We start from the raw sequence: 19,794 nt of genomic DNA, 5'->3' as shown, positions 1-19,794 counted from the left end.
ATTTATTTTTGACTGATTCAACAACCTCATTTACTCATGCATCAAAAGAAGTCCTGACAGAGCTTTAACTGACAAACCCACTGACAGATCTCAGACAGCTGGAGGCGAGGACACACAGAGGAGCTTCCTGTTTGTGATTCATAGAAAGTCATCATTCAAGGCTTTGTGCTCACACATGTCACCGGCGACTCCATGAGGGAAACAAAGCACAACATTAATGAATATTTGTTTGCTGTGAATAATTATCATTTCTTTGTATTGTTTTAAGGTCACTCAAAGCTCAGAGCTGTGGAAAGGTAAAAACTAAAACTGACCAGATCTGTTTCTCTGCACTGTACTCATAATTATTTTAACTATTAAAACACTAACACTGATTTGTTTTCTTTCTTCCCTGCAGAACATCCACTCAACATGGACAAACGTGAACATGTTTCACCAAAACCCCCATTGCAATTTGTAAGTATTTACAGTTTCACATTATTTCTGTTTCAGCTTTTACTTTCATATTATATTAAACTCGTATATTAAAATGTGTGTATTATTAGGGGAAACTGCTATCTAAAGTTAACGTGAAGGATCAACATCAGTTTAACTTCAATAAATCTTGACAATACTTTTAAAATTTGATTACCAGCCAGTCAATAATACATTACGTAGCGGTGACTGAGACAACACTGCCCCCTGTGTTCTTAAGAGAGAACTACACCTTTAGACGGCAGCAGTTTTAACAGTAATTTGCAGGCTTGTGTTTGCTTCTCTTTCCCTTCGTCCTTCTGTCTCTTCTTCATTTCTGTCTTTAATCATAACAAACTGAGCTCTGCTCTTCTACTGCTGACCCTGAGCCCAAAGTGCTCTGACAGCACAGAGTAAACATGTAAATGTGTCACTTATTTAAAGTTAAAGAAGGCAAACCATTGGTGGAGGAAGGTAGATTTTACAGAAAACAGCAGGTGTGACACACAATGAAGGCGTCTTTCACAAAAAAGCATCCGTAAATCCACTTAGAAAACAAAAGATGAAAACATGCTTGAGAATCATCACATTTTAAAGTTTCCTTCTGCATCAAAACAAGCGTTGGTTGCCTGTACATCATGAGTGCACTGCAAACAGGAACAGCTCAGAGCTAATTCAGCATACTTTCAATGACACGACTCTCTCAAAATGTAAACAAATACAGAAAAAATAATAACGGGTTTGTTATTGTCAGCCAGAATATGGTCATTTTTAACATTTCCAACTTTAATTTAATTCAGAAATAATATGAATTGCCCAGAACAAGGCACCATAGCATCTACAACTCAAAATAACAACATAAAATCCTCAAATTTCTTGCTAGTTAAAGTTTGAAAGTTTACTTTTATAGATTAGTTTTAGAGTGAAATGTCTCGTCAGCTACTGAATGGATTAACATTCTCTCTCCAGAGGGGGGCAGTATAGGCACGTTTGAGGAGGCGGAACAGTTTCCTCCTCACCGTTTCAAAGTAAGGCATCAACTTCAAAACTGTTTTAAAAATGTAGTAAGGATAATAAGTGTATAAACTTTATATGCACTTCTGTATTGTCCATAGCAGGAAATGGGAAAGACCAAACCAGACTTCCACAATGACAGCTCTTATCATGAGTCAGCACTTTCCATCAGTACATTAACTCAAATATGTCCATCTTGGCTGAAGTTTAACCTATGATATGTAAGATAATGAAACACAACATAACAATTTAATTTCTTAGTCTCAATAAGTGACACACTCACGTTAACAGAAGTTAAACTTTATTCAATTCACACAAAAGTCAAACAGAAAACATCAGAAATTAGAGATCTCTTATTTATATATATATATATTTCTTATTTAAAGAGCTCATAGAAAAGTTTCCACTCACATAAATAAAAAATAAATACTAAAGATGTTGGTAACACTTCGAGTTATGGGCTGTAATCTCCTGCTAATTTTCAAGAAAGTTTCCTGGAAAGAACATTTGGTGTTAATTACAAATCATGCAGTTACACTCAAGCTTACAAATTAACTACATGGAAAATTAAGTTTCTAAATATGGAAGCAGATTCCAATTTTAATATTATTACGAGCACATAATAGATTTATTTCCAGAAAGGATGTGAAACAGCTTGTAAAATAAATAGTAAGGCTTTACTTCATGGGACCTTAATTTCCTAATAATTTGCTGAAAAGTCTCTTGGAAAGAACTTCATGACTAATCATTATATAGTAATTATAAAAAAAAAACTGTTTAATTTGTATGTTAATTATTCATTTAACTGAATTATTAAATAGCAGGTCAGCTGAGCTTTTTAAATTAACAATTTCTGAAAAGTGAATGCAGATTTTTCCAGAAAATTACTGACCCATAACATCAAGTGTGGACACATGCAGCGTTACCAGATGATGGGTTTAAAGGAGCAATCCAACATTTTCACCCAAATTCAGAAGAGAATATGGCTGCAGATCAGTTTCTTCTTGCTCACTTACAAATGGAGCTGCTTACACTCGTGTTGGACACTGAGACAAAACTCATCATCTCATCTGACAGCTGAGGACAGACGAAGAAAATGAAAAATCATTCAATGCTGCTGAGGTTGAATCGTCGTTTAAAGAACAAGACTAATGATACTCTACATTTTTATTCTCAAACCAAAAGACCGAAACCAACAATTAATGGATCTGCTAACTGTGTGTCAATCAGTCTCGTCCTGTGTCCCACAGAGCTCCAATAAAAACACATCCGCCCTGCTGTCACATGTACTCACTAGTGTGCCAAATGTGGACTAATCCATCACTGAAAATAGTCCCCAACAAATGCACAATTTCCTTGTGTTGTGCTTCAGTAATCTTTAAAACCAAAACGCTGAACATTTAGCATCTGTTGCTCCTCTGTTTGATTTTCATTGTGACGATAAAAGACAAAACCGGCTGAGTCATTTGCCTCAGTAGGGAGCAGCAGGGATGTGGGAAAAAGTTTGTTGGTTTGGTCTTGTCAGCAAGAAAAATAAAGACTAATGGCAGTCTTACCAGCTCCTGAATAGAGAGACTACGACAAAGTGCAGACATGTGCCCTCGGACAGAAGAGGAGTAAAACACGAAAATGAGCTGTTATTTTGGTACTGAGTCCATGTAAGTCTATGGTTACTGAGGCGAGAAGGAACCTAAACTGTGAAGTGGAGTCTCAGCAGAGATAAATCTGTAGGGCGAGCCAAGAAGGCCTTCTTCACACATGGATCTGCTGTATGAAAGAGTTCTGGAGGTACAGGCAGACGGACTGACTGACTGACTGGGTGTCTCAGCTGAGGTAGGTGAGAATGACCGACTGGATGGGCAGCCTGCAGACCGGACACAGCTTGTTCCTTTTCTTCAGCTTCCTGGCGCAGACGTAGCAGGATATGAGGTGTCCTGTCCGCCCGTGGACGATGCAGCCGTTCTTCGGCCGGGACTGACAGATAAGACACGGGTCCAGGCACGACTCCGGCAGACGCCACTCAGCCGACACGCTGCGTTCCAGCTCGGGGACCGCAGGAGGAGGAGGAGGAGGATCGGTGGGCGAAGCCGGGAGGAGCTCCTGAGAGTCAATGGAGGAGGAGTAGGAGGAGGGAGGCTGGGAGGAGGAGGAGGACGAAGGCTGGGAGGATGAGAAGAGATCCTGGGAGTAGGGAGCTGAGGAGGACTCAGAAGCAGTGGAGTCAAACAGGCACTGCGACAAGGGGGGAGTTTTCGCCCTCTTCCCATCTGGAACGTCAACTCCTTCGTTCTCCTCGACATCAGAACCTTCAAGAGAAACAATCAACCAATCAACATCAGCTTCTGTAAAGCTACTAATCAGAAGTGAAGACAAGACAAAGACAATGAGGCAACCCTGACCCAAACACTGAAAACTACCTGGAGCTTCTTTGGCTGCTGATTGGTCATTTGGCTTTGTGGGCAGGTCTTTAGGACTCGAGGAGGCAGACTTTGTTATGTCTTCTGGCAGCCAATCACAGCGCAGTGTCCAGCAGCGGAGACAGTTTCTAGGAAGAGGGGGGTTCAACTCATCACACTTGGTGCACCGCCAGTAATCCTGAGAGAGAAAAACACACAATCAGTCAGACCCACAACACAAGTGCGTGTGTTTGTTTCATGTGTGTTTGTGTGTAAACTCACAGCTTCTGTGATCTCAGTATCTTCATCAAAAGAGTCTTCATCCTCTGTCTCGAAGATGGTGACCTCATACACCTGCAGGCAGTCAGACATTAAAGAAGGCTCACAGATACATGGTGTCGTGTTTAAATAGGTTCAGTATTTTCTTAAAACAGCTGCTCGCCGTAGTTTTTCATCAAACAACCAGGAGGTAACGGCGGGTTTGTCTGGGACACAGCGGCAGATTAATCCACATTCAATGCACTACTTGTGTGTTGTGGCAGCAGCATGGTGTGTGTGAGACTGGGGATAAACTACAGAGTGTTCATGGTGATGAAGGACTGATGTGTTTTTAATGGAGCCCCGTGGGCCAGAGGAAGAAGACACATCAGGCTGTGACTCACACACAGCGCTTGTTAGGAGATACTGCTGCTTGGAGTCTTTTCAACACTGAACCTCCACAGACTCAGGGTGCTGCTGACACTGCAGAGAACTACAATTTAAAAAATGAAATACTATAATCATGTAGGAACTATTTTCTTTTCTTTCTGTATCACTACGCAGAAGGAAACGTGCATCTACTCGTGCACGCGAGTCTCGTCCTCATGACTGTGCGGGATGTAAACATTAGCTTACTTAGCAACTTAGTTTACTTAGTAAACCTGAAGCTCAGACTTCTCTTTTACCTGATCGTCCGCAGACAGAGAGGCATCGTCTTCATTATAGTCATCAGACGCGATGGACTCGACCTCAAATTCAACACTGAAGTTGTCGCTGTCTGAGGCCGCAACCGTGACTTCTGACGTTCCAGACTGAACACACACACAGTCCACATTAGAAAACCAATACAACACATTAACGCTTTAAAATGTGTGCGTGTGTGTGAGATCCTCACCGTGCTGTGTGAGTTGGATGATTGGCTGCTGTGTCTGTCCCGCCCACTTCCCAGTCCACCAATCACACACCAGGACAGGCTGTCATCAAAAGTGAGGGAGTAGCTGTCAGACCTCCTCCTCTTCCTTCCTTCTCCGTCCTCTTCCTCTTCTGACTCGTCATCGTCGTCGTTCTCAGTGCTGTGCGACGGTCCTGAGGAGATCAGGTGAGTTTAAGTCACAACATCACAGGTTTGTAGATGAGATTTAACAAGGTGCTAGCACCTCCAGAGGAGGAACTCACCTGGCTCATTACTCCTGCAGCTCCTCCTCCTCCTCCTCCTCCGCCTAATCCTCCTGTCTGGAGATGAAGGGCGACTTTCAGAGTCTGCATCCTAAAGACAGAAATTTAGTCTTTCATTTTGTAGCAGTCCATAACAATGTTGTTTATAAAAACATTCAAACTGTTGGTGCACTTCTTAAAGAGGAAGAAAAATCATCAAACTCCCTTTAAAAATCTTTAGCCAACATGTTGCCTCCTCTGTTGTTCACAGGACATTTAATTCTAAAATGTGTCATGAAGTGAACCTACAAGTAGTGACTCATACTCAAAACAATCACTGTGTGTGATGAGCAATACCAAGTGTTCCCAGCTGTGTGTCTTACCTCTGTCTCTCTGTCTGTCTGACTGTTACTGTGTGGTGCACTCGAGCTTGGCGCCGAGTCTGAAACGGAGGCACAAATTCAGGTTTGGTTTTGTCTCAATCTGAGCAGCAGGCAAGAAGAGGACAAGCAGATGGAAGAAAGAGAAGGAAGAGAAACGCGTGAGAGGGAAGAGCTGAATCCAAATGTCCAGTTTGTGAGTCTGTGCAGGTTTCTGATCCTCAAAGGGCTTTCCTGAGTTGTTTATTTATGCAAGAAATAGCAAAGTTGTGTCTGTTGTCTTCAATTACAATAATTACATACACACAGCAAAACATCAACGGAGGACGCACGTTGTAGGTGGTCCCATTTTTTCTTGGCTTAACAAAAATCAACCATCATCTATCTAAGTCTGCGGATTACAACACACCTGTGTGAATTACGAGGCCCATGCATATCCTGTGTATGCGGAACATAAACATCATTGCTGTTTGTAGTATTACTCTCCGACTCACTTCTCAGATCCGTCTTTCCGCACCGCAGACAGACTTCTCAGGAACGAGACTGTCAGTCTGCGAGCGTGTGGTGAAGTCTGGACGATTGGATTCAGCCCAAGAAAGAAGAGCGGACCTACCTTGGTTATTCACTGCCACCAGGTTCTTGGTGATCATCGCAAAAAGAATTCTGAAACACAAACATAACTTAGTTACCTCACTGAGAAACAACTTCAAGGTTTTCGGTTTGCTCTTTATGTTCCAAGTACACGAGATGCTTCACAGACAGAAACCGTCAGCAAACAGCAAATCTAAATCTCACCTCGGCTCTTTGACAGAAAAGCTGTCGACTCCCAGCACCCGCCCCAATGCATCCTGGGAGCAGTGGACGATGTGCTGCTGCTTCTGGTCGTACAGCTGCTTCTGAATGATGTACTGACCCAGGTAGAACATCACCTGCAGGAAGAACATGGCAGATGCATCATGGGAGCAACAACCAGTCAGCTTCTGACACCCCATCATGCTACACGACGGCTGAATGAATTAAAGACACACAGACGTGCTGTACCTCCTTCATAGTGAAAACATCTTTGGTGGCCCCTGCATGCTGCAGTAAACTATGGAACTCCACCTTTGGTCTGACCTGAACACACACAAACAACGAAAACTTTAAGCCCAACAGGAATCAGCCTTCGGCCAGTGAAGAAGACAGTGACGGGTCTGCACTCACAAGTTTGTTGTCGTCAGAGGCGTCTGTGCTGAGCTCCCTGTCGGCTGACATCATGAGGCTGGCGGTTCCTGCTAACAAACAGCTCATCAGTGAATTTGGACTTTAATAAATCAACTACAATTTATGAAGAAGCCTGAAGAAGAACACTATGATGGCGGATTATCTTTATTAACTAACTTTATGAAACCAAAATGAACAAAAATAAAAGACTTCTCTTAACACCAGTCTACACCAGTGCTGCAAGAAGTCTTTGAAAGTCTGAATTTGAACAGAAGGAATTTTTGGAGGACACTGAATTTCATTGAGTTTTAAAGACTTTTGTAAGACTGGAAAGAAGTTGTGTAACTGACATTACTGTGTTAGCATAAATAGATTAAAATATATATATATTATTACACAATTCAGGCATTTAAGATTAACATTTAAAATGCTGGTTATGGCAACTTTAATTCAACTGACTCCACAAACTCAACAAGTCACCTTCCCGTAGTTTCCACTTATGGCTGCAGTTCAATTAACGTTTTAAACTCTATATGAGACAAGGCATACAGGGATGGAGTTCAAAAGGATTTAATCAAATCACTCTTTAATCCTTGATTAAATCTCATTAGGTTTACCTTTCAACTTGTGCAAATAACTACAGGCCAAAATGACCACGACCCTAATTAACATTCAGTGATCCTAATCAATTTTAATGTTGATTAACAGACTGAAATGTGATACAATTACATATATAGTTACGTCTAATTCAGAGGTGACTTGTCTCCTATTACAGTGTGGGCTGACTGCAGTCTGCTCACCAACATCCACTTTCACAATCAGCACATCAGGACTCATTCCTTTAACTTTACAGTCATGTAGTTCTGCAGTTTGTGGTGCTGTGTTATACTAAGAGCCTGCCAATATAAATATAAATGGGTGTGGACAATGTAACAGAAACACCTGTCAGCTTGACACAATACAAGTCAACAGCACCACAAACTGCTGACTGACTGCAGGACTGCTAGAATGCATTAATTTTAACTACATTCAGTGAACCTATTTAACCTATTTAAACTCCCATCTCCATCGTTTAAATTAAAGAACAAACACTGGACCTGCTCCTCAAACACACACATTTCTGGCCATATGATTAATTACAAAAATGATCCCAAATGCAGACAAAATCATATAAAATGAGAATTTCACACACTGTGCTCCACTGGTATTCCCCTGAAAAAACATGTAAAACTAAACCCTGAAGCATTAATTTTGTCAGTTTTAATTTCATTTTCTTGGAATCACCATCTTACAGCAGAACAGTACGAAATGACCACACATCATTCATTAGCTTCAGTTACTCCCCACAAAAAGTTAGCAGTTAATTTAAACAGCTAATTTGTTATTAATGCTAGAATGCAGTTATTCGTCATCAGCACAGTATCACAGTACTTTTGGATATAAATGGAAGTCTTACCGGTATATACAGAGTATCAGCAGTTTGTCCTGTGCAAGAAAAAGCAGATAAAGTGCAGTCAGAGTGAGGCAGAGGAAAGATGCAGCCTCTTATAGACCTGCTCAGACATGTCAGGACTAGACCAGTCTAAATGGCCTGGTCTAGTCTAGCTGGGACCTATCAGGGCCTAGCAGAGACAGTCAAGTCTGAGTCAGCAGGAGTATGTCCTATGTTCAACTTGGAACTGACTGTACCAGCTGATTTAATCACACACTCTGTGTAGACATGCCAGGACTAGTCCAGGATGACTCATCCCTATTAAAATTAGACAACCACACTAACCAGCGATAACCAGGGCCAACCAGGGCTAAGCCAAAGATGTGAGACTTGCCTGGTCAGAGTACGTCTCCACAGCAGGAGTGACAGTAAATGGAGAAATGGGATTGGGGGGGCTCCAACCAAGTATAATTTATTCACATCAAATTAAATTTAGTCCCACCCAAAAACATACTTCATATCTTTTTAATTTTGTTTTCTTTTCTAAAAGGCTGCCTGAAAACAGACGGACAAAACAAAAAGTCTGAAGATGTCACTTTGAGCTCTTGACCAAACAATCAGTTAAACATTTAAAATAATACCAATAGTAATAATATCAATTATTATAATAATATTCTGCGGCTGTGGGACACTACAAGGCACCCTTTAAACTACAAACATCAGGTGACAGACTGACTGAACTGAGATCAGGAACAGGGCAGAATATGCTGACTGTGGAGGTCATGACCCAACACGAGGGGGGTCACCTGACATGACAGCAGGATCAAAGATCAGGAAAAATAATTAAAAAAAAGATTAAAATTGATGAACACGAATAATAACGAGACTGAGGAATCAAACGAACCATATTGTGATGAAAAATGAAAATCGATTTTCTTCTCATCTCATCCGCAGTAATACAGCAACGAGACACGCTTGTTTTAAGGATCAGCGCGCACAAACTGCTCAGAGCAAATTAACCCCAGCTGGTTAGCCTGGTTTGTCATTGTTTTGCTTTGGTCCTCCACTGTGAATGTGTCTGGGCAAAGATCTGAATGACTCTGCAGAAAACATGACTCGTTCGTGTCCAGCTAACAAACACCGCCCGCCAGTCTGCCGCTGAACGGTTACCATTACGACACCGACACACGTGCCGTGAAAATATGCCCGGACTTGTCCCGCTCTGCTCTCCCCGCCTGCCTCACTTTGCACTTCACCAAACGACCAGAGGAAGGCAGACTTAACTCTATCACCGCGTTGGGATACATTAACTACCCCCTAACGTACGTAACGGACAACTAATGACCTGAAATTCAGTTGAAACAGCCGACAGACTGACGGACGTAAACAAACAGAGAAACTTGTTTTACAGCGGATAAACATTCATTTCGCTCTCACACTGAAGCGATAATCCGTGGACCCAATGATGCGTTTGCTGCACTTCGCTTATATTTTGAAAACCTGTTATTATTATTTAACTTAGTATTTCACACCCATGATAATGCAGTGGGATAATACAACGGGAATGAGCACGCAAAATAAACAATCTCTGTCTAAAAGGAAACAGTAAATAACATACTCTTTACTATCTGTATGTTAGCTAGCAGGCTAAAAACAAATGTTAACTTCTAGCTTCACTGAAGTCTAATTAATGAAGAATTCACTTTATCGTCTAATTTCGTAATCAACTCAAATATAACGTAAAAGAGGCTGTGTCACAACAGCTATAAGTTAGCAAGGAAATTTGAATTAAACGTTACAAACATTTAGCCGAGCTAACCGTACACTAAGGTAAAACAGTTAAGCTAGGTTACTGTACAAGACTCCAAAAACACAACACCATGAGTGAAACTTGTAACAGTAATGGAGTTTTTCAAACTTTGGTCTGACTCGTGTTCACCACTTTTGGTTTACTGTTACTTCGTAAATGGCAGACCAACGGGCGAACCGCTCCCGCTTCGCTGCACCTCGGTCTGCTTCTCGTTAGCCAAGAAAACACGAGGCTCCGCGGCCTACTAGCACGCCGCTAACCGCCTGCTAAGTTGTAATACTACTACTATAACACCACTAAGCCCTGACGCAGTAACATGTAACCACAATTTACTCACCTTTTCGGCGATTTTCGATTAAATAATTTCCGTAAACAGAGTTTATCCGCCAGGTTACCTGACAGTTGAACTACTAGTAGTTTATCTGTTTACTGTTCATTCGCTCCTACAAACACTGAACCATGTGGCGCCCCTGCCGGTCTTACAGTGTCACTGCATTTAGAGCTCAGGCTAACTTGTAAAAAAACCCCCTTTATTTAAAAAAAATCCCTTAGGTAGATAACTTTAAGCCTTAACTACACGAAATTTACTTACAACTTACTAAACATAAATAACGATTTTAAACCATTCTTTACTAATGAGGACGTTGCTGCCTGTTTTTACAAGGATAAAACACTTGTTAATATCTTAATCTGACCAAATTCAGGGTTTAAATTCTATCAAAATGAACAAAAATAACTGAAAACAGTGTAAAATATTTTTATCTTATTGTATTATACACTTTAACAATACAGTCTCTGTATAATATAATGTATATATGTTCAAGTTTCTCTTAAAAACATAATTTTCTGTTGAGACTTTGGCTATGCCCTCATATTTTATTGCACATGATATGGGATCAGTTTACTGATATCCAGCTCACAACTGTATCATTTTTACTATTTAACTGGATGGAAGCCACAAAACGAAAATGGTGCAGTTTACTGGCATTCTGAAGCAGAATGTGATCACGTAGTTGATAGCAGTCACAGTATTGTTTCAGGGACCCGCTTCAAATAAAGTTTTCAGTAAACCAGTACAGGAAACAGTTTTATTTTGCAAAAAAAACATTAACACAATCCAAAAAGTCAACAATGATTTAAACACTGTCCTCTGTGTGTGCATGCGTGTGTGTATTTTCATTAAGTGTTTATGGCTGTAACTCGTAGCCCAGTGGGTCAAGTCCTCGATCCAACAGGGAGAGCGACGACTCCCGCAACTTCTGCAGAAACCTCCTCAGCTCCTCTTTGGAGAACACCTGAATGTGTGGACAGAAACGGACAGAGATAAAAATGAAAAGGGCAATAAAAACTCAAGAATCTGAAGGTCGGTTTCAGTCAATGAATCAATCTCCCACAATTAATTTTATAATCGTACTGAATTCCTGGTGGATGCGTCATTTTTGCTTTCTTTAATTTCGGATTTCTGGCAGGTCAGATTCAAACATGTGGTGTGCGAGTTAACACAATGTACAAAATCAACAGCACAGTGTCTGCCCAGCTTTAGTTACCTGGTAGAGGCGGTGCTGGTCAGACGAGATGATGTCAGCAAGTCGCAGCGCCTCCTGGTGTCTGGAGGAGTTCTGCAGCACGCTGAGCAGCAGGAAGCTGAGGCGAGGCAGACACAGAGAGCGCAACGCCGCCATCTGGTGGCTGCGCTCTGAATCCTGCTCTGAATCCTGAAAACATAACCAATCCACCAATCATTTCCAATCAAGTCAGTCAGACTAATGACTTTGAATTGATTTTTTGAATGAATCTAATTCTAATGAGCATTTAATGCATTTTTAGCACCTGGAGCCATCGTACCAGAACTAAATTCAGCTCCTGGTTCCTTTGTGCAAAACAAGGCTTCAGTTCTTTAATTCCTCAGAAACTCCTCAGTTATCTGTTGTGAAAATGCGTCTAAATGTTTTGTTCATGTCAGTTACCTGTCTGTTGTCGATCATCCATCCTCCATCTACAAACAGCAGCACGTTGTAGATTCTTTCTTTCACGTCTTCAGTGAGAACGTCCAGACGGCACGACCAGGCAGCCAGGGCGGTCTGACACACACACACACACACACACACACACACACACACACACACACAAAATGAGACGTGAAACAACTAAGTGAAAAGCAAACACTTAATGTGGTACTGGTGGTGTGTGTCTGTGAGTTGCTACCTGGTACTCCTTTTCTCTCATCTCATTGGCTACTCTCTCTGTGAATTTGGCCTCTGGGGCAGGTGCTGGCTTCTGTGGGGCAGAGCTGCTGTGGCTGAACCACTCAGTGAACGCCTCATGGGCTTCCTGTGACATCATTAGAAGACATAATCAGACCAATAATCCTTATTGATTCCTGCGGAACAGACTGAAGTCCTGATGCAGCGTCAGTGAAAGTAATATTCTGTTAACTCTATAGGAGCTTAACGACCTGTAACCTCAACCTGTAGGAACTCGTGAGGACTTTACTCTGCCAGCAGTGGTATTTTTATTATATTTTTATGATATTTTTATAGTTTAAATGAAAATGTTTATTTTTTTGTGCAAATTAGCAAACGTTATCACCCTCACATCCTAAACCGAGATGGTGATCATGGTAAAGATTACATCTGGCTGTTAAATTACTGTACTGGGGACAAAAGAAAGCACTAAAACAGATGACAGACCAGGTAGGCTCTGATGCACAGGTGTTCTCTGATGGCGTTCTCATCCTCAGCAGGTGCTGTGGTCTGACCAACCGCAGCCCACTGGCAGTAAATCTCCCTCATTGAATCCTCTGGAACTTTGGAAAACACAGCCTTGGCTGCATCGTGTTTCTGCAGGGCTGAAGGAGAAAGACAGGCAGGCAGTCAGACGCAATGCATCATGGTTCCTCGCTCTCAGTAACTCCAGACAGGCTGCTACAGCCTGCAAACGACCATGTGGCGTACGAAGACGTCCGTTGGCTTATTCTGACTAATAACCTTCATGTAGGGAGGGTTTAAGACAACACTGTTGTGTTAACTGCACAGCTGTGTAACAAACAAAGCATACCCAGAAACTTCCTCATGATGGCGTTGGACTGCTTCAGGCACTCGGATCGATGGGCGGGGTCAAACAGCAGCCAGTCAATAACATCAATCTTCTTCAGGTCCTCCTATCAGAGCACAGCATCACAGTGACTCCACCCACTTCTACTAAAACAACAAACTAACAAATGATGTCGCTAATCCTGATGCCTGATTAGTTTACATTCTCTGTCTTTTCACAAAAGTCGTGATTAGTCAGATTTTTATTAAATTAATTTTATTTGATTTAACCTTTGTAGTTCCGGTCTCCAGCGTCTGGTTGTGGTGTGAAAACTCAGTTTCATCTTTCTCTCTCACAGTCTCCACCACCAGTTTGGTTATCGCAGCAACATCCAGACCTGCACAAACACAGTTTAGTCTTGTTCAGTCTGGTCTTAGTCATCATGTTTGCTATCCTCAGAGCGTTACGTTTCCCGACTCACCGGAGTCAGTGGCGAGCTGCAGGCAGCGAGGGCGGAGCTCTGGCTGGGCGACAGTCTCCAGGAAAGCGGCGTACTGAGCAGTGGCGAGCCCGGCAGGTAGCTGGCTGACGTAGCTCGCCACGAGGTCGGTCTGCTGATCCCGGATCAGAAGGGAGATGTAGGCCTTCAGCACATCCACACACACCTCCTCCTTAGAGAGAGGGAAGGAGAGGGGGAGAGAAAAACAGGTCAGTCTGAAAACAATATTATTTTTATGTCTAATTCTTCTATCAAAGTTTAAATACCATAATATGTTACCCAATGCAATGACTTTTACTAAATTGTTTACTTTACCTTCAGCGCCAAACCCAGAGAGCGGAAAAACAGCAGAAGGTGAGTCATGAAACGCAGCAGGTGGGAGGGGAGGGGCTTAGATGCTGTCAGCCAATCAGAAAACTCCTCTAGCAGACCTGAGCGCGATAGAGGTGAAGGTTTAGGAGCAGCATAGTCTTACATTTTAACTTTCAAGCACAGGTTAAAACAGTATTAATGATAAGTAAAGTGATTCTGTTTTTTCTTATTTCCAGGTTTCTCCTCTGCAGGGGTCAGAGGGGAGGGGAGGGTCTCACCATCCAGGTCTCCCAGGATGACAAACTTCTGGATGATGTGGTAATGCTCTCTGGTCTCCTCCAGCACCCTCTACACACACGCAGAAAGAAACTGGTTTTAAAATGGCTTCCATCATGTGACTTTGATATTTAACAATCACATTAAGTTATTGTGTTTTCACCTTTGACTCAGAGGCTTGAAGCTCCTCAAACACCTTCTCCATGGTCCAGCTGGGGAGAGAGAGAGACAGGCGATAAGTGTGAATGTGTGCGACTGATTGAGTGAGTGACTGAGTGAGTGAGTGAGTGAGTGAGTGAGTGACTGAATGAGTGTCATACTTGGCCTCCAGGTATTCTCGTGGAAGTGTCTCCACTTCCTGGTGGCCCATTCCTGATGAAACCAGTTCCTTTTCAACCAGCGAGTCCACCATCACTCTGAAGTGTGCCCACACGCAGTCCTCCCATGATTCACACACTGCCAGGAGCTGACACACACACACACACTTTATTGTCACCCATCATACGGATCTCTATAGACCAATCCACTGTCACACTGGACATTTTTCACTGCACTCAACTGACAAAACAAGTGATAGATTAATCAAGCAAATAATGAATGAACTGATGATAAAAACAACTTTTACTTGCAGCTCTAAATGTTATAAGCGGATTAGACTAAGATGGACAAATCTGTCCTGTCATCTGATTACCAACAGAATCGCGTACACACCAATATGACAGACACAGCGATAAAAACTGTATTATGTGTATTACCGGTTTGAGGTTTCCGCTCAGACTGGCGTAGATGGCCCTCTCGTATCTGTTTAACTGCTCCTGAAACACACACAGCAGGTTAACAACAAAACATATCAAAGAAGGGTTTTTTTATTTTGAAGAGGTTATGTAGTGATTGCGGGGGCTGGAGCCTCAGTAGTTAATGCTGCGATTGTCGTACCTCCTCCGCCATTCTCCAGCAACAGGCCTTCCAGATTCCTCTCTGAGGGTTTCCTTCGACGGGCTGCAGCTCTATGCTGCCTGCAGAGGGAGGAGAAACACAGCGCCATCATGTGGAGAGAAAGAGTGAAGGTGATGAGTGGGGCTTCGTGTTCGTTCAGTTACATAGAATATTCACTGTGCTCCAGTGAACACACAGAACCACCATCACCTTTAAACTGTGCTCAGGACACAGGTCACACCAGGGTCAAAGGTTACCTGAGGTCATGTTGGGATCATGGTAGAGTTTCCAGCCTTCCAGTGTTGCTGCTCTCCAAGCCTGACCACAGCGCTTACACAGCCTCTGAGCCTACACACACACACAGTGTAGAAGTGCATCATGTGACCAATCATAAGTCTGATAATTTATTGATCTGATACATATATCGTGCATCCCCAGTTGACCACCTGACAATTGTTTCAAGAAAGTCTTGACAAATTGTGAACCTGTCCTTTTAAGTGATAAGTCCTTCTATTGTTGCTCTTAGAGTTGTTATTTCTGTCTGCTGCACATCTGGAAACCTTAATTTGTATGGAGGCCCAAATCCCAGGGACAGAAGTTAAAACTACTCGCAGGGCTTGACAACACTAAAAATTAAGTGGTACATTTTTTATTTACGTATACTGGCCCTTTAAATACAGTATGAACCCAAATCCGTCTTTGTACCTCATCAGTCATCCCTGCTCTGATCAGGGTGAACAGGTTCTTCAGCAGTCGGGCGTCATCCTCTCTGTCCAGGTCAGCCAGGGGGCGCTGCTGCCGGAGGGGAGCGTCTGGGTCCTGAACACACACACACACACACACACACACACACACACACAGCTCATCTATGTATTTAGAAGCACGGGGGATGAGGAAATGTTTGCTGTCGTGGCAACAGGACTCACCAGCTCAGTGACCAGAGGGACAGTGAAGGCAGTGCCGCTCTTCCTCCTCAGCTTCAGTGCGTGGAGGGTGTTCTCCCTGGGACACACAGATGATCTTAGTACACACCAGTGTGTACTTGAGATGTAAAAACAGGCAGACAGATGGGAACTCACCAGCAGACATTTTTGGCATAGTATTCTATGTTATCAGAAAAATCTCCAATCTGATCTTTGGCGATGCTCTCCAGCCAATCAACAACCAGCTGCAACACAGAAAACAAGCAGTCAACGATGAGCAGCGACGGCAAAAACAAACTTTGTTCAACATCACGTTGTGTCCTCATGCAGAAAAACATTTTCTGCATTGAATCCTCTGTTTAGCGCTCATGTTCTGCCGTGAGCATTGATAGTCTGAGAGTCGCACTCAGGCAGAGCTTTTCTTGTGGTTGTCAACAGAGCCAAAATAGAACAGCACTCGCACTGAGCTCTGGGACCTTCTGATTTATGAACAAAGTGGTGCATGCAAGTGTTTGTTACCTGACTCTGTCGAATGACAGCATCCCGCTGGAAAAGCTGCTCCACCACAACCTTCTCGCTCTCACTGGGAACCTACACACAAACACAACTTTATCTTTAGCACCTCCAGACTCATGCCAGTGTATTCAGGAGCGACGCTGAAAGCTAGTGGTTGAGTGTCTGTCTGTACTGACATCACTTCAGGTGACGATGTACTTTATTACAGGAGCTCACATGTACTTCAGTGTGTGGAGTCAAGCCGGAGAATCTTTTTTTTCTTATGTTGCTCAACTATTATTCAATTTGAGAAAAACTGGCCGAATAACCGTATGATATGGGCTTGATGAGGAATATTTGTTTATTGTGTATTTGTGTGCATCGAAGCACACACAAAAGGTTTCTAACAGCACTAGCAGACCATATGTGGTAAACAAATTATGATATTTGTTTTGAGAAAAGGGCAGTGAGTTTCTTCTTTTCTCTGCTCCTATTGAATTAATGTTACAGACTGTAGATTATATATTATTTTATTATACCGCCCTTGGAGAATAACTTTGGTCTAATTCTTCTATGTTTTTTGAAAAAAATTCATCAGGTTGCTCTGAACTGCCATGTGTGTGTAATTAGCAACTGCTTGCTAACCAATTAACCCCAAGTGGCCAAAAAAATACTGTGGCTTTAAGAGTTTGCATGTTTAAATGGCCTTCATAAAGTCTTTTTTTATGGTCTTTTTAAAGTCTCACTCACAACCATGTCTGTCATGATGTCGTCTTCCATCGCCAGCTGGACCCGATCCCTGCAGAAACAGACAGGCAATCAGTCAGAGGGAAGTGCACAGACAGACAGGTGCTCCTTGGGTCAGACAGCTACCTGTACAGGGAGGTGATGAGTCTCCAGGCGCAGTTCTCCTGCTGCAGCAGCCAACGGACTCCTGCTGCTTTACTGTTCTGACCCGCTCTGAGGACCACAGACTGCAGCACGTCCACCTTAAAGATAATGATGGAGAAGGTGAGTAACTAAACCAAGCAGTTAGTTCATCAGTCAGTTTCAGAGGTGCTGGTGGGTTTATTGTTGAGATTTGGACAGAGCCAGGTGAGCTGACACGAGTACGAGACCAAACAAAGACTGCAGGAAGTTACTGCTCCCGTTTAAGAAACAGTCCAGCTCGTAATTACAACCTCAACAAACTGAGCTAAAAGGAAGACAGTCTAAACTGAACTGCTGAGTTTACGCACACACTACCTTGTCCTGGCAGAGTGTCTGATAATCCTCAAGCAGCTCAAACACCGCAGAAGAAGAGTGTTTCAGAAAGGCACCGAGGAACTCTGGGAAAAGACTGGCAGCCGCTGAAAAGATAAAAAACACACATCGTTAACAGGAGCAATTTATGCTAATGCCACAGAGTCAGAACCTGCGTTGGTGCGTTTGTTTCACCCACCGGCCTCGCCTGGGTCGTCCTCCTTTAGCAGTGCTGAGCTGAGGTTTGTGATGTCTTCTGTGAAGAAGCTGGTGTTCTCCAGTCCCGAGACAGGGGAGGCGTACATGCTGTTAGTCCAGTCGCTGTCGTCCAAATTCTACACACACAACACGCATTATCATTTTGGAGTTAAGTTAAGTTAAGTTAAGTTTAAGATATTACAACAAAATTGTTCTTGCATGAGGTCTAATGAGAGTGTGTGTTTGTGCCTCACCAGACTGCTGACAGCATTTCTGGGTGTGTGTGTGTATCGAGGCGTTCGGCCTCCTGGACCCAAAATGGCAGAAACATCTGGAGCCCTGGGAGTTACTGAGAGAGAGAGAGAGAGAAAGACATGAGATGAGAGTGTGGATTTATTAAAACATGGAGCTTTTCTGCTCTGAATCAGGATTTCTGTGTGTGTGTCCTACCAGCCTGTCTGTACAGTGAAGCAGGCGTGTTCCTCAGCAGAGAGCGGGCTGGTGTTACCGTGGAAATGATGGGGCTGCCACCACCGGGTGATGGGACTGAGACCAACAGTCAGAAAAACAACAGTACTGACCACTGGGATATATTTTAATGAATACCGTATTCGTTATTTACTCCAGGAATACAGCTAACAATTATTTCCATCAACGAGTGATGTCTTCAAATAACTTATTTAATCCCACAAATAGTCCAAAATATTCAGTTTAACACGGAAGGATACAGGCCACCTTCTTCCTCCTCCTGCGGGCGGCGATGGTCACCTCGTCGTCCCGAACCACCGGAGAAGGCAGCTCGCTCTGACCCCTGGAACACAGGATCAATATGTACATGTTTGTGCAGGGATACACAACAAATGTTGCTCCTTCCCACGAATCCCCGGCGCTTCATTCTGGAGAGAACACCTCACATTGCAGAAGACAGTAATTCTGTCTAAATTTGGTACAATTAATATCTAAATAAGGAAACGTCTCATTTAATAATATGTAAAGAAGAACAAAACCAAACCCTCAATGCCAACTTTTGGCACTTGATGCTGACTGTATTTATGGGATCCTTAAAGTTCATGTGCGCTGTCTTTGACACAATTATTAACATAACCAACTAGTTAACCATTTACTCCCGAGTACTAACTACCAGGACATTAATACCTACTTCACTGATTAGAGCATAGTTTCTGAAAAGCTGTACTGAGACATATATAGGCTAATTTAAGTCAAGACAGAACTTTCTAAGTTCTACTTGCCAAGCAGTTCTGCAAGCTAACTGTTGTTGTTATTATTATTATTATTATTATTATTATTTGGCGGCGAAAGCACTCATATTACCTTTAGTCAGTCATTAACTACCGCCTACTCTTGTTAGCTCCAATTACTGACTGAACGATGTTTTTAGCAGCTCGGGTTAAGCATGTCAACAGTACACAAACCAGGACTTAGCCGGTTAGCTTCAGCGCTGGTTACTAATGGCACCGTTAACAGTGTTAGCATCGTTCCCCACAGCGAGCACAGTAAAGTAACCTGTCGCAACAAGCTAACGGTTCACACACAGGCCTGGAAATGTGGAGGCGTGAATGGTTTTAAAGATTCTGAAATGTATTTTACCAGTCCATAGCAGCAGAGTTGTCAATTCCCGCTTCACGAGGCTGAACAAGAGTCTTCTTCGTGTGTCTTCTTCTTCTTTTAAATTTCCGGCAGACTGGGTGGCACGCAGCACATTACTGCCTCCCATAGTTCAGCGTTAATAGATTGCACTCGTCTGGAAGATTTAGTCCA

The 19,794-nt window shown here is 42.8% G+C and overlaps 2 protein-coding genes across 4 annotated transcripts; both read right to left on the bottom strand.

Moving 5' to 3' along the window:
- Positions 1-1,751: 1,751 nt before the first annotated feature.
- Positions 1,752-10,595, bottom strand: mdm2 (MDM2 proto-oncogene). 3 transcript variants are annotated; one of them, XM_046379581.1, is made up of 13 exons: positions 10,439-10,595; positions 8,316-8,344; positions 6,860-6,930; positions 6,698-6,772; positions 6,452-6,585; positions 6,270-6,319; positions 5,660-5,718; positions 5,298-5,388; positions 5,017-5,207; positions 4,808-4,933; positions 4,146-4,217; positions 3,885-4,062; positions 1,752-3,773 (listed from the first exon to the last, which is right to left on the bottom strand). In XM_046379581.1, exons 3-13 carry the CDS (start codon positions 6,911-6,913, stop codon positions 3,292-3,294), a joined length of 1,512 nt encoding a protein of 503 aa, XP_046235537.1. In that variant the 5' UTR covers positions 6,914-6,930; positions 8,316-8,344; positions 10,439-10,595; the 3' UTR covers positions 1,752-3,291. The 3 variants fall into 3 exon arrangements, with proteins under 3 accessions (XP_046235537.1, XP_046235538.1, XP_046235539.1); XM_046379582.1 differs by having other exon boundaries at positions 6,860-6,927; XM_046379583.1 differs by lacking the exon at positions 10,439-10,595 and adding an exon at positions 9,196-9,320.
- A 580-nt stretch (positions 10,596-11,175) lies between these two features.
- On the bottom strand, positions 11,176-19,774 carry nup107 (nucleoporin 107). The gene is made up of 27 exons (XM_046379580.1): positions 19,624-19,774; positions 18,744-18,826; positions 18,466-18,561; positions 18,270-18,364; positions 18,017-18,152; positions 17,821-17,924; positions 17,449-17,564; positions 17,326-17,374; positions 16,600-16,671; positions 16,237-16,325; positions 16,084-16,159; positions 15,863-15,976; positions 15,415-15,505; positions 15,158-15,237; positions 14,977-15,036; positions 14,542-14,687; positions 14,385-14,433; positions 14,224-14,293; positions 13,949-14,064; positions 13,616-13,805; positions 13,425-13,531; positions 13,159-13,261; positions 12,792-12,949; positions 12,307-12,432; positions 12,069-12,182; positions 11,649-11,816; positions 11,176-11,396 (listed from the first exon to the last, which is right to left on the bottom strand). Exons 1-27 carry the CDS (start codon positions 19,629-19,631, stop codon positions 11,289-11,291), a joined length of 2,724 nt encoding a protein of 907 aa, XP_046235536.1. The 5' UTR covers positions 19,632-19,774; the 3' UTR covers positions 11,176-11,288.
- Between the last annotated feature and the right edge of the window lie 20 nt (positions 19,775-19,794).

Source organism: Scatophagus argus, chromosome 22 (genome assembly GCF_020382885.2).
Source record: "Scatophagus argus isolate fScaArg1 chromosome 22, fScaArg1.pri, whole genome shotgun sequence".
Classification (NCBI taxonomy): Eukaryota; Metazoa; Chordata; class Actinopteri; family Scatophagidae; genus Scatophagus; species Scatophagus argus.
The sequence above is the reverse complement of the archived record's forward strand: the minus strand, read 5'-3'. Positions and strand labels throughout refer to the sequence as shown.

Coding starts and splice junctions, on each gene's coding strand:
- mdm2 (XM_046379581.1), bottom strand. CDS start 6,913: ATGATGTCAGCCGACAGGGAGCTCAGCACAGACGCCTCTGACGACAAC. Junction 6,320..6,451: donor TTTTCTGTCAAAGAGCCGAG/GTGAGATTTAGA, acceptor TTTGTGTTTCAG/AATTCTTTTTGCGATGATCA. Junction 5,389..5,659: donor AGACAGACAGAGAGACAGAG/GTAAGACACACA, acceptor TTCTGTCTTTAG/GATGCAGACTCTGAAAGTCG.
- nup107 (XM_046379580.1), bottom strand. Junction 17,565..17,820: donor AGACACTCTGCCAGGACAAG/GTAGTGTGTGCG, acceptor ATTATCTTTAAG/GTGGACGTGCTGCAGTCTGT. Junction 15,506..15,862: donor GAGCAGGGATGACTGATGAG/GTACAAAGACGG, acceptor GTGTGTGTGTAG/GCTCAGAGGCTGTGTAAGCG.